Below are 14,061 nucleotides of genomic sequence, written 5' to 3' on the forward strand. Positions count from 1 at the left end.
ATACCGCCTGACACTGACTTATGTATATAATGGCTGATACTATTTTCTTTGTACCCAAAAATAACTGACTCTGTAGAAGTCTTTAATGGATTAAACATTTCAAATCATGCTGCAGTTATTACAGATGGACTCTAATGTACACTCATAGATTTACACAATCCTCAACATTTTGCACTGAAATGCATACAAAATCCCAATCCACATGTATTCAGTGCTAAAATATACACGGACTATTTCAGAACAACTGGTAAAAAGGTTGGCCCATATATAGCCTGGATTTTCCTGCTCTAGTTTGTCCCTATAACAAAACTAAAGGTATAGTTTCAGAGCAACGGCATCTATTTAGGCAAACAGCACAGGACAGATGGCCTACAATCCCCCCCAAAAAAATAAACCTTTATCTGACATAATTTCACTAAGAAAGCTTATATGGTCGGGAGAGAGAAAAAAAAATGCTCAAACCACTATGGCCCAGCACGACTAATTGAATCGAATTTTTCGAAGTATTTTGTAAGGACAAGCAGTGTGACTGCATCCAGTTCCCTAAAAATGTCCATAACATTTTTCTTGTTGCCTGCTGTGAGGCTAAAACACGCTTCTCACAACAGTCTCTCCATTGCCTCCACTTTCCAGTACCAGCAAGAAGCATGACTAATGGTTCCAGTTCATGACTCAGCCTCCAAGTGAAGCTGCTTGATGACAGGCCCTTTTCGCCAGCGCGGCGGTTACGCCCTCCCATCACAAATGATAGGTTTACCTCAGTACAAACAGTGTGCAATTTTTATAGCAACCCAAGGGAGCAAGGATTTATCTCTCAGGATTGTAATTTACGCAGAAACAGGCGCTCGCTTTTTCCCAACGCCAGATTCTCAGGCAGGCTTGTTCTTCCGATGCTTGCTAAATGCCTCAGTTTCTTGTGGAATCAAAGCATGGGGATAAATCCAGCTGTGTAAACAACCTTTGACATGCATTTCAAACCTCAACACATCATTTCATCTTTTTGTTTCTGTAACCGTCATCCATCTTTAATATAATCAAGGTCAATCTGTGGTAGTTCAGATCTCTTTTGTTGTTGTTGTTGTTCTGGTGCTTGTGTGTGAAACCCAACAATAAATAGAAATGAATAAATACCAAATGAGGGCCTGGTGCATGTCAAAGTAACATCATCATTATCATCAGGCCTTTGGGTCAAGTACTCTCCACGTTTTTTTTGGTTTATCAGTACTATAGTAGGCCGCTTCCCCTCATGAACAACAAAATAAATCAGCAACAATTAATTGTGTATTTGTGTCTCCGCTATTTACATCCCCAGCAAGCAAAAAAAGTCTCAAAAGTTCAAGGGGGGTCTTGGTGCACAGCTTGAAGCAAAACTCTCCATCAAGGACCAAAAAAACACCACATTTTAAATCTACACTAAAGTAGCGATGTTCAATTCTAGCCTTTCTCTCTGAAAAATCCAGGAAAAAAACTCCAAGATTCTACAGGGTGATTGAAAAGCAACTCCCTATTTGTAAATATATATAAATTATGTTTTTGTGTGTGTGTGTGTGTGTGTGTTTGTTATTTAAATATCATCCGCATATTGATGGCTATATAATTGAAATATCCATGTTGTTTACTTTTCTCCCAATCTAGTTTAATTAAAAAAATTAAACCTTTATTGAGCAAAAAAAAGTATAGTATTGATTAATGGATTTACATAATGTATGGTTGATAACAGTTAGATATTTTCTTTACTCTTGTCATCTAGTGGAAAAGCTTTGAGTTGTTATGTTTATATCATTGGCATATATAGACCTCTTTTCTACAAATAATGTGTTTTCCAAAGCAAATAATAAAGAAAAATAAAGTTTAACCCTTTCTAGGCCATCATTGAAATGCCAGGTCTTTATGATTTAAGATTAAGATTTTTAAATAAAGTGCTATCAGGCCTCCCAATCAATAGGAATTGAGCGTCACTGGCAAGTAATGAGTTAAAATACGTTAGTGTAGTAAGAAAAAAGGCATATGTTTTAGTTGGAGAATTAACACTGCGTAGTAACTTCGATTTTAATGAAATAGTTATGTACTTATGGATTTCGTTAAATGCTCTCACACTTAAAAGTTGTTCCATAATATTTGAAAGGAAAAAAAAGTGAACTGTAACTGATTAATACACTGTAGAGGATTTTAAAAAAAATCATTTGAAATTTTAATTTAGTCAGTCTTTGGCATAGTGTAAACACATTTTTGCCATTTATGGTTTACTATTTTTGAAGGCTCTTTTGACTTCAAGCACAATAGTTTTTGTTTTATTTTAGTTTCTTGGTCTTGGCTCAATTAATGTTGGTAAACAGTATTGTGAAAAAAGTGATTAGATTTAGAATAAACTGGCATAATGGAAAAAAAAAAAAAAATCACAAGTATCTTGAAATAGGAAGTGCCTTTTTACCCTGTGAAATAGGGACATTGTGTGGGGGATACAATGTTTTTGTTGTTGTTGTTGTTGTTGATGGGAATGTAGGCTCTGTGTAGCTTAGTCAGTGAACTAGTCAATGAACTTGTGTGTGTCTCCGTAGAGCCAGAGCTGCGGAGGCATGGCCGCCTCGTTGAGGTGGTTGCACTCGTCGCTGCACTTGCACGACTGAATGAACATGACGGATCTGGTGAAGCGCTCGCCGTCGGGACAGGCGAAGGTGACGCTGGCGGTGCGCGTGCGGCGGGGTGAGCAGCAGCGCCGGCCGTCTTTGCACACGCCGCAGTAGTTGGGCCTGTAAAGGCGAGTGCTCCTGCAACCGGCGTAGGACAGGCGATGAGGCTCGGGGGCCTTGTGGGTACGAGAGCACTTTCTTCCTTTCTGTAGGGAAAGAGGAGCAAGATTAAATTGATGATATCTTTGCCTGGAAAAAGTGTCTATCAACTGGTGTCCGTTAACTCAAATTTCTTAAAAACAGGCATATTAAAGAATACGGGCGGCCTGGCGGATGAGTGGTTAGCGAGTTGGCCTCACAGTTCTAGGGTCGTGGGTTCAATTCCAGGTCGCTTGGATTTTATTTAGCTTTTATCTGCTTTTAAACATGAAATGCATTTTTTTGTTCTTTCATGTTGATGAAATAGCATTACTCTCGTTGATATGGATACACCACACAGGTGGTGGTACTCTTACTACATTTTTGAGATCCCCCTGGGTTTATAATGCTATTTTCTCTGGGATTGGGCGGCGACCAGTTCAAACTAATACCCTCTCAGTTATGAGGACAGTTGTCAAGTATCGAGAAATGTTGAAATATCGATAAACTAATGTCTAGATGCGGTTTTTGGTTGCAAAAAATATTGCTACGCAGTTATTTATTTGTTTTTACGCGACTAAAGGTCATCAGAAATTTGTGGTCTTAGTATAATTTGATTTGGGTCTACTCTTGATGGTAATATTGTGATATAGAGTTTACATTTTCGGTGTTAACTATTTAATACTGGCAGTCATTGGCCTCACAAGATGGAATAGCAGCAAATGAATGAACAGAATTTTTTATATAGTTCAATTATTATAAATTCCCAAATTTTAAAAATTGGACATCATTCATTGGATGCTCCACCATTGCAGACATTTACACATGTACAAAATTAAGGCAGCATTTTAAAAAGTTTCCCAATTTTTAATTATTTTCTCAATGTTATATGTCAGATGATACAAGCCCTAGTGCAGGGGTGGTCAAGTCTGGTCTTCGAGAACCCCTATCCAGTTTGTTTTCCATATCTCCCTGCTCTACCACACCTGAATCAAATGATCAACTCATCAGCAAGCTGTCCAGAAGCCTCATACCAATCCCAATGATTTGATTCAGGTGTGTTGGTGGAGGGAGACATGGAAAACAGACTGGATAGGGGCTCTCGAGGACCGGACTTGGCCACCCCTGCTATTGCATGCCTACGCACCACCCACTGGATTAGCGTTAAAGTAAACAGTTGGCAGAAAACGGCATTCCTGAGACAGCCCAGTGATATCGCATTACCATTTTGTTGGCACTAGCAGTGTGAAACAAGTCATTACCCAAACACAGACTTGAAAGCAAAGTTAATTTTCTAAAGTCAAGAGACAGAGAAAACAACAAAAGGTCAGAACACTGCACGAGTTAAGAGCATGTCAACAATAAGCAACAAATGACAGTCATGCACATCTGAACGCCTACGACAGCTATGCAAACATTACGTGAAACAGGTGCGTAACAAGGCATAAGTCTCCTGAGTGGGTCGGCAGAACATTTGCCGGGGGTGGTGTGCATGATGATTATGTGAAGGAACAAAAGAGTGGGTGATTTGAGTGCTTTTTAACAAATATTGCACAGTAAAGAGATGGCTGAGTGGGACAATTACTTTAATGTGACAATACCAAAATACAATCCTTCTAGTATTAGAGGCATATAGTTTGGCTTTGGAGATTTTACTGAAGAAAAACAGGCTAAAATAGTGTGGTAGACAATGTATCTTGGGTTTTACATGTTTTTTATTTATTTATTCATTATTATTAGCATGAAATTAATGCTGTTTCAGTGAAAACCAGCCTTCTGTGTTGTGTTGAACACAAGTAGAATTAATGAAATATATTTGAAACTAAAATTCAGTCTTCAAACAGTTTTTTTATTTATTCTATTTTTATCATGTAATATATAAAGTTTGCAAATATATTCATATAATAAAAATGTTACTTTAAAATTGCTTTGACAAGCACAACTTAATTCTAAAATATAATGTGGGAAATATAGGAATATATTACCACCTGTGCCATTTAACTCAAATGTTTTGGAATATGAATAAATGGGAGGTTGAGCATTCTCCCAGGGTGTTTGGTGGGCAGGTTTCACTAATTGCTCTAATGTTACCCCGATAATATACCAGCCCCTTAGGGGGTATTGCATGGCAACATTGCATTGGATTGGTAGCCTTGGATGAACACATTTTACTTTGTACAATTTGTTCAATGCTCATCTCATCTCATTTTCTGAACCACCTGATCCTCATTAGGGTCACGGGGGGGTGCTGGATCCTATCCCAGCTGACTCCGGGCCAGAGGCGGGGGACCCCCTGTATTGGTGGCCAGTCGATCACATGACACAAGGAGACGGACAACCATGTACACTCTTTGGAATGTGGGAGGAAAACCGGAGTACCCGGAGAAAACCCATGCAGGCCCGGGGAGAACATGCAAACTCCACACAGATGGATGTGACCTGGATTTGAACCCAGGACCCCAGAGCTGTGAGGCCGACATGCTAACCCACATGTGTCAAAGTGGCGGCCCGGGGGCCAGATCTGGCCCGCCGCATCATATTGTGTGGCCCGGGAAAGTAAATCATGATTGCCGACTTTCTGTTTTAGGATCAAATTAAAATGAAGAGTATAGATGTATATTAAATTTCCTGATTTTCCCCCTTTTAAATCAATAATTGTAATTTTTTAATCGATTTTTTTCTGTGTTTTTAGTTCAAAAATCATTTTGTAAAATCTAAAAATATATTTAAAAAAAGCTAAAATAAACTTTGTTTTAGATCTATAAAAACTGAATATTCAGGGCTTTTAATCCAGTTCTTTTAATCCATTTATAAAAGTCTATATAAGTGTATCTGAAATGGTCCGGCCCACATGAAATCGAGTTGACGTTAACGCGGCCCGCGAACCAACCCGAGTCTGACACCCCTGCTTTAAGATGATTAGCTAAGAGATTCAGAGAAGGGAGTTCACATATGTTAATTGGCATTGAGTTCCAGTCATGTGAGACACGAACAGACAAGGTGCTTTGGCTGAATGCACTCTTTTTGAGGGGAACTACACAGTCATCTCTAGAGCCAGCCCTTGTTGATGTGTTGGAACTTATTTGTACAAAATCATGTAGTGGAGGAGGAGCTATGTGATGGAAGATTTGGTAAACTAAGGTGGCATCTGGCATATTCCTCACCTTTGCTGGGATCGAAACAGAGCTGCATGGCCGTATGTTACACAGTCGGGTCTCCTTGACCATCTTACAGCGAGCGTTGTCGTTAGTAACGCGGGAGGAAATTCCCATCCCGCAACTGCGAGAACATTGCGACCAGGAAGTCGTCTGGACCACGCATTGATCTCCCACCTGCCTCCATGCTGTGAGAAAGAACAAAATCCAGTGTGAAGTACCAACGCAAAACGGGTCAGAAAGTTGCAGGATAAAATCAGCGAACGTTAATTTAGAGGTTGAAATGGCAGAAGGGGAGGGGGTTGAGGGAAGGAGGAGAGGCAAATAGAGATGTAAAGCACACTGGCTTCATTCAGTGAAAAGGCAACACTAACACATAGAGCGGGTGATTACAGAGAGGGAAGGCTGGGTGACAGAGGTATGTGCTGTATGAGACCTGTGTGTATGTGTGAGAGAGAGCACCTCTGGTGTGCAGGGAGCTAGTGGAAAACAAGCCCCACGTAAATGCTGACACATACTCGCAGCGAAAGGCTGACAGTGGAGCCATTTGTGTGTCCCGGGGTCAAAATGGCTAAAACACGATGCTTTACTGCGCACAGGAAACAGACGGACGCTCAACTCATGACTTACCCGCCAGGTGCTTGTGGCCACGCGGCTTGTCCCATTTGCGGCCCACCTCCATAAGCTCGTTTCCCAGACTGTCCATCTCGTTTTTGGCTTTGTAGGGGTACAGCTTCTGGTAAGGTTTGGCGTACGGCTTCACGTAAGGGTAAACGGGGTAGGGGAGGAAGGGGTACGGCGGGTAACTGGGAGGTTGAGGTCGACGATGTGCTGGTGGCATGATGGTCGTTCCCTTGTGGCAGTCGATGCTGAGGCAGCACTGGCCTGGTACCTTTACCAGTTGCGGGGCCGGGCAGGAAGGTGATGCCAAGGGGACGTGGCTGGGGCAAAGAGGGACGCAACCCACCGCCCCGTCGATGCAGGTACACTGGTGCTTGCAGCCGGCTTGAAAATTCTCGCCATTTTGGTAGATACGCCCATTGTATTCACAGGAACGGCCCTCTGCCTTTGCTAATAGGAAGAAAGACGAGATGATTAGCAGCGTATCCCACAAAGCTTTCTTTATACACGTTGCATGGTGCCCTTACACTTGGATAAAATTGTACAACAGAAAAAGTATTTTAAAAAAACATGAAAAATATTCAGGTTTTCATCGTGTTTGGAGAAACGTTTGAAAGTGTGTTGGTGATATTGAAAGATAAATCCCAGGCGCTGTATTCCATTGTATTTTTTTTTGTTTGCTAAAATTTTATTGTAAGAATGTGCGTGCCTTTTTCCAAGACTATCAGTCATAATTTTAAAAAGTCAACTTAACATTTTTTTAGGTTTTTATAAAAAACATTGCTGTTTGCCTTTGCTGTCATTCAATATTTTTTCAAAGTTGCAGATGATTAATCATATAATCAATTTGAGTTTTTGTTGTTGATGTTTCTTGCCAAAAAGGAAACTATTAACTAACTCACTAAATCTGTTGTTCGATAGAATTATTCCACAAGATCGAATTTGTTTCCTTTGAAGTTACTATTTTGTAATTTAAAGTTGACAGCACAAATAACGGAGAAGAAACATTTGAGATAGATACTATGCTCTGATATTTTTGTGTGTTCTTTAACATTTAACTCTTTTAAAACCCTTTTGTAGGGATTTTTTTTAAAAAATCTAATCAATATCAACCTTAATTTTCAATAGACGACATTATTAAGTGATGTCCACATATATGGACCTCAGATCAAAATTTTATATAAAGTTATGAATCATTTTTGATATAATTTTACCAATAGATAACATTATAAATAAATGTAAACATTATAAAATAAAATGTCCCTAAAATTAATGCAAAAACAAAGCAAAAGCAAATAAACACTAATCAGAGCCCCTCCACGAAGACTTAATTTCTTAAAAACTGTTTAACTCATTACCTGCCATTGACAAGAATAGACATCCGATGTATTTAAACTGGGGTTAATGGCTCATGTTTCTATATCATTGACAGTCCTAGATCTCCAATTTATTTTAACCATTCGCCTTTCCCAGTCAAAATTAATTGGGTGTTTAGCACCATCAATGGCAGACAATGTTTTCAATGAGTGCCCTTTTAAGGCTTACACTTATTTATCAAGCCTTCTGGGAGAAACATAAAACAGGAGAGAAACACTATCTCCAAATTTGTACATTAAATTCTATTCTTAGCCCATAAAAGATTTTTGACTTGTTTACAATGTCGCTCTCCTTGTGGGACACCCTCATACTTCACCCCAGATACCCCCCTTTATATAGAAACACCCCCAAATAAACACATAAAAATACCACCTTGTGTGTGCACGTGTTTGTGTGTTTCATGGGGTTGTTTGTGTACACACTGAACTACTTATATAAATCCCGGACTTGGACGGTTTTCCGTGTGCAGCTCATGAAGGTGCTCTGTTTTTCAAAGGTGGCTCTGGCTTCAAACCTCAAGCTCCTATCAAAGAGAAACTGCAGCTTATGGCTCAGGAGCCAGATTCTCCTCCCTGAAGATACACATTCCCTTACACAACCCTTAGGCAGGGTTCCTGCGGATCATTGAAATGTCTTAAAAGACATTGAATGATTTTAAATTCATCATTTTGAAAATAAGCCAATGGCAAGATGTCTTAGATCCAAATTTCAGGTTTTATATGAAGACAAAAGTACGATTTTATGTTAGTGTGAAATTTTGTAAAATTGTTTCGTTTTTGTTTAAAATAATAATTTGGCAACATCGACAAAACACATACCGTAAGCCACATGTGTCAAAGTGGCGGCCTGGGGGCCAAATCTGGCCTGCCGCATCATTTTGTGTGGCCCGGGAAAGTAAATCATGAGTGCCGACTTTCTGTTTTAGGATCAAATTAAAAGGAAGAGTATAGATGTATATTAAATTTCCTGATTTGCCCCCTTTTAAATCAATAATTGTATTTTTTAAATCTTTTTTTTCTGTGTTTTTAGTTCAAAAATCATTTTGTAAAATCTAAAAATATATTTAAAAAAAAGCTAAAATAAACATTGTCTATAAAAAACTGAATATTCAGGGCTTTTAATCCAGTTCTTTTAATCCATTTATATTAAAAAAATCTAAATATTATATCTAAAATGGTCTGGTCCACATGAAATCGAGTTGACGTTAACGCGGCCCGCAAACCAACCCGAGTCTGACACCCCTGCCGTAAGCGATGAAAACAAAAAGGAAAAATTCAATGACACCGGGGTTCTGGGTTCGATGCCAGGTCGATCCTCCTGTGTGGAGTTTGCGTGTTCTCCCCAGGCTTGTGTGGTTTTTTTCCGGGTACTTTGGTTTCCTCCCACATTCCAAAAAAAATGTATGATAGGCTAGTTGGACACTCTAAATTGGCCCTAGGTATGAGTGTGAGCATGAATGCTTGCCCGCCTCCTCGTGCCCTGCGTTTGGATGGCAACCAATTCAGTGTGCCCCCCGCCTGGTGCCTGAAGGCAGCTGGGCTAGGCTCCAGCACCCCAAACATTTTTAAGTTTTGTCACTTTCTGATTACATGCAATGTTGACCCAATTCCACTTTTAGCAATAACTGGACCACACTACTTGATCTCCCGTGGTGTTTATTTTTGCTTGTTTAATTTTGGTTTATGGTCAAGTCTGTCTTAAAGTGGCACCAAAGTTTTATTTTTGATATTTTATTTTATAACATTGGATACTGTTTTATCATGATTGCATAACAATTTGCATTGAAAGTGTCCAGATGCATTCATTCAAAACAGTTTTGATATTAACGTATTTTCTAGACTATAAGTCACACTTTTTTTGTAGTTCGGCTGGGCCTACGATACGTAGGTGCGACTTATATGTGTATTTTATTTTTTAACTCTGACCCCCAACAGATTATTTTGTGTTTGTTAGGCTATAGTGATCCAAAAAAATCTGTTAATACGATAAAATAAGAGATAATAAAATGACATGTTGTCTATTGTTCCCTATTTTACTATTCTTTTAACATGTGGTGTTCTTGGTGTCTGAAAAATGTAAAAAAAAAACTGTCCTCCAAAAATGCACTTATACTCCCGTGAGACTTATATATTTTATCCCTTTCATTGCGCATTCTTTGGCTAGTACAACTTATATTCAGGTGCGACTTATAGTCCAAAAAATTCAGTTTAACTTGGCCTGAGCTTTAGAAAACCCCATGAAATCCGATCAAATCCCAAAACCACTCTCTGCGGTGGCCATCTCACCACTTCTTACCCCTGCAGATGCCGTGGGTACGGCCAACATCGTTGCCGTAGTTGCACTCTAAGCCTTTATGGTGGTCACAGGGTTGTCCTTCGTGACAGTCCTGGTTTAGCTGCGCCGCACATACTTTGCAGCAGCCACATCCATCTGGGACAGAACTGACCCCCGCGGGGCAGGAGGGTGGCCCGGCTGGACACTCGCACACCACCGGACACTCTGCAGTCACCTATGTAATAGAAAGGGATGTACAAGATGTCAAAACTGCTTGGAGCGATTTCCATGCAATGGAGAGCTACATTAGAAATCACAGGACAATAGTTAGACTCAAGTTACGAACATCACAGAAATTCCTCGAAGTTCACCAGGCTGAGCAATGGCTGAATACCCAGCTCTGTGCCAATCCCCACGGGGATATCTGTAACAAACCGTCACCTTCTACCAGGATTTTGCTGGTTTAGAATGGATGAAAGCAATGTTCCCGAACCCCACCACCACCTCCCCTACATCTTTTGTTCTGTACCATCTCCCTCCCTCCCACACACACACATACATACACTCAAATAACTTGCAACAACCTCAGACATTTTATGAAAATGAATGGTCTCTGATTGTAACAAACAAGGACAGATAGAATCCCCCTCACGGACTGGTGGGGTATCTCAGCGTTTTATGTTATGTAGTTTCTCTGCCTCTTTGACTGGTTCATTTCACAGACAATGATTTTTTTTTTAGATTGTGTTCTTATCTGACATGTTTCGGCGTGTCAGGTAAGAAAACGACCTAGAAAATCGTCCACTGTGAAAAATAAACCAGTCAAAGAATACTAATGAAGACAAAATGAACGTGATGCAACAACTTAACTACCTCTATTGAGGTACTTAGAGATATACTATAGTATGTTACTATATATAAATACATATTTGGTCCTGGCAATATGGTTTATGGATTTTTCCCTTATTTTTAAAGGACTTTTAAAAAAGGCAATAGGACAAAAAAACATAGATACCGCAAAAAAAAACCTTTCCAGGCCAGCCATTAAACACGTTGGCTGGTATTGATTGCAATAGACATCCAATCCATTTCAATAGGGCCGAATGAAGAAATTTCAAAATAGATTAGATGTGTAACTCCCTCAATGGCACTGAAACATGTGCACTCAGTAAATTCATATGAATTTTGGCATTGATCCTTATCTTAATGAGTTAAATACTATGAAATTTAACAAAAAAATACTTTAAAGTGTTATTAGCGGCCATGAATACAGTACGTATGTTTCAAATTTTAACCAACCATCAATTTTTCCAGCCGCTTATCCTCACAATGGTCGCGAGGGTGCTGGAGCCTGTCAAAACCAACAATAGAGAATAGGCAGGGGACACCCTGAATTGGCTCTCAGCCAATCGCAGGGTATAAGGAGATTAAAAACATGGACGCACATACTCCTAGCTAGAGTGATCAATGAGCCTACCATGCATGTTTTTGGGATGTGGGAAGAAACCCAGAGAAAACCCACGCAGGCATGAGGAGAACATCCCCACCAGGGATTGAACCCTCGATCTCAGAACTGTAAGGCAGACATGCTAAACAATTGTCTTCTGTGTTGCTCTGTTTTTATTCATTTTAATTTAGTTTTCTTTTAACACGATTCATATTTTTCATTCATAAAAATATTTTGAAGGAATTGCATCCTTTTTGGGGTCATATAGGGCAGACTTGTATTCGAAATGTTAATGTTGTGGCTTACATCAGCTAAAATGCAATGTCTAAGGGCTCAAGCTCTTTTTGAAATAATAATAAAAATAATAAATAAAAATAGTCACTTGGCCAAGGGTTGAAATATTGCTAAACATTGAAACATTTAACCTGTCTATTTTTCTCTATTTGTGCTGTCAGTCCCCAAATAGAAAGTAATAATTAAAAAAATAAACAAAATAATTATCATGGAACAATAACTGGTTGCTAGATTTTATTTTTGGCAAAAAAACAACAAAACATTATTTCTTTTTAATCATTTGCAGTTAAAAAAAACATTCACATCATCAGTTTATGCATATATACTACTTGCTTCATTATCTCACTCAATCACTGCCATTGGCAGCAATAGATGTTAAATCCATTTGAACTGGGGTGATTAAATAATCACCTTGATGTGCCTTTGACTTCAGATGAGTCATTTTCTTTAAAATTTCCACGGTGATTGTTTATCACTAATCACTGACAGCTCATCCCGGTCCAAATGGATTTGACGTCTATTGCCGTCAAAGGCAAACAGTAATTAATTAATTAATATGAAGTCCTATAGAACGGTAAGATTTTTTTAACCCTTGTTTCTGTGTTCCATTCAATTCAATTCAATTCGATAGCCACAAACCCAAATGAATAGATAAAGTAAAATATTCATAATTTCATCATAATATGAACATTATATACAAAAAACAAAAGACAAATGTTCTTGTTGCGTTAGTGGAGTTTTTAGGACAGTTATTTAATAATAATAGCTTATATTGGCATTCATTCATCCATTTTGTGAACCGCAGGGGGTGCTGGAGCCTATCCCATCTGACTTTGGGCACGAGGCGGGGGAACACCCTGAATTGGTGGCCTGCCAATTGCAGGGCACGGGGTGATGGACAAGGTTAGGGTTAGAGGTATTTTGGGAAATGTGGGAGGAAACCAGAGTACCCGGAGAAAACCCACGCAAGTCCGGGTAGAACATGCAAACTCCACAAAGGTGGACCGATCTGGATTCGAACCCAGGACCCCAGAACTGTGAGGCCGACACATGTCCATCTCCTTGTGCCCTTCGATTGGCTGTCCACCAATTTAGGGTGAACCCTGCCTGGTGCCCGTAGTTAGCTGGGATAGGCTCCAGCACCCCCTGTGACCCTTCTGAAGATAAGCGGTTAAGAAAATGAATGAATGAATAAATTTTTGGTCATAAAAAATCCATATCAGATGAAAACAATGGGATAATAAACACATTGTGGCATTTTTTCATGAAGTGTTTTCGGTCAATTATACAATCGGGCTTTTGGGTAATACATAAACAATTGTTAGAGTGGCTTATATCCATTGTTTCTGCACTTCCATTGTATGGAAAGTCAATTGGAGAAAATGATAAAGCTCTCACACTCACCAAAGCGACTGTCACCGCTTGCATGACAGCAAGTACCAGCAGTCTGCCCATGCTGTCAGCTGATTCACATAGAAGACAAGAAGCGTGACTTGTTAAAGAAGAATTAATCCTCTTGCGGTCCGACAACAATAGAGTTTGCCCACAAAAGATTACATCCAATTCACTCTACGTTCATGAAACATCCTCCATCACTTGTTTAATGTCATCGATCAAAGTTTTAGGGTTGTTTTTATATGAGCGTGATGCTTTTTATAGCAGCCAAACCCACTGCTACTTTTCTAAACCAATGAGCATTAAGTGCGCACCAGCAGTAGTTTAGACTAAAAGGGGGTGTGGCCACACATGAATGCGGTCATTCATAAAAATCTGAATTACTACATTCCAAAGACGACCCGGCCTTTGGCTGTTTATTTATTTATGATCAAGTGGAAATAATATTTTGCTGCTTTAATGTCCTTTTCACACCCATAGGTCCTTCCACCTTGCTATTTTTTTCCACATGACATGTTATATGCCCTGTGTACATGATGTTAAAACTGCATACATACAAAAACCTCATTTCCCATCTGTGCATTAACTGCCATTGACAGTGATAGACGTCCAATGTCCAATTTATTTGGACTGGGAGTTCAGACATGTTTGTCAATCTGTTTACCCAAAGTTGAATAGCTCAGACATCTAAAAAAAATTGCTGCGATTGCCTGGCAACCAGTTTGAGGGT

The 14,061-nt window shown here is 39.4% G+C and overlaps 1 protein-coding gene across 1 annotated transcript; it reads right to left on the reverse strand.

Annotated features, from left to right (window-relative positions):
* Positions 1-65: 65 nt before the first annotated feature.
* On the reverse strand, positions 66-13,560 carry LOC144088305 (CCN family member 1-like). Its single transcript, XM_077618635.1, has 5 exons — positions 13,341-13,560; positions 10,217-10,430; positions 6,554-6,994; positions 5,933-6,111; positions 66-2,836 (listed from the first exon to the last, which is right to left on the reverse strand). The coding sequence occupies exons 1-5, from the start codon at positions 13,389-13,391 to the stop codon at positions 2,528-2,530; spliced, it is 1,194 nt and encodes a 397-aa protein (XP_077474761.1). The 5' UTR covers positions 13,392-13,560; the 3' UTR covers positions 66-2,527.
* Positions 13,561-14,061: the final 501 nt, after the last annotated feature.

Source organism: Stigmatopora argus, chromosome 14 (genome assembly GCF_051989625.1).
Source record: "Stigmatopora argus isolate UIUO_Sarg chromosome 14, RoL_Sarg_1.0, whole genome shotgun sequence".
Lineage (NCBI taxonomy): Eukaryota > Metazoa > Chordata > Actinopteri > Syngnathiformes > Syngnathidae > Stigmatopora > Stigmatopora argus.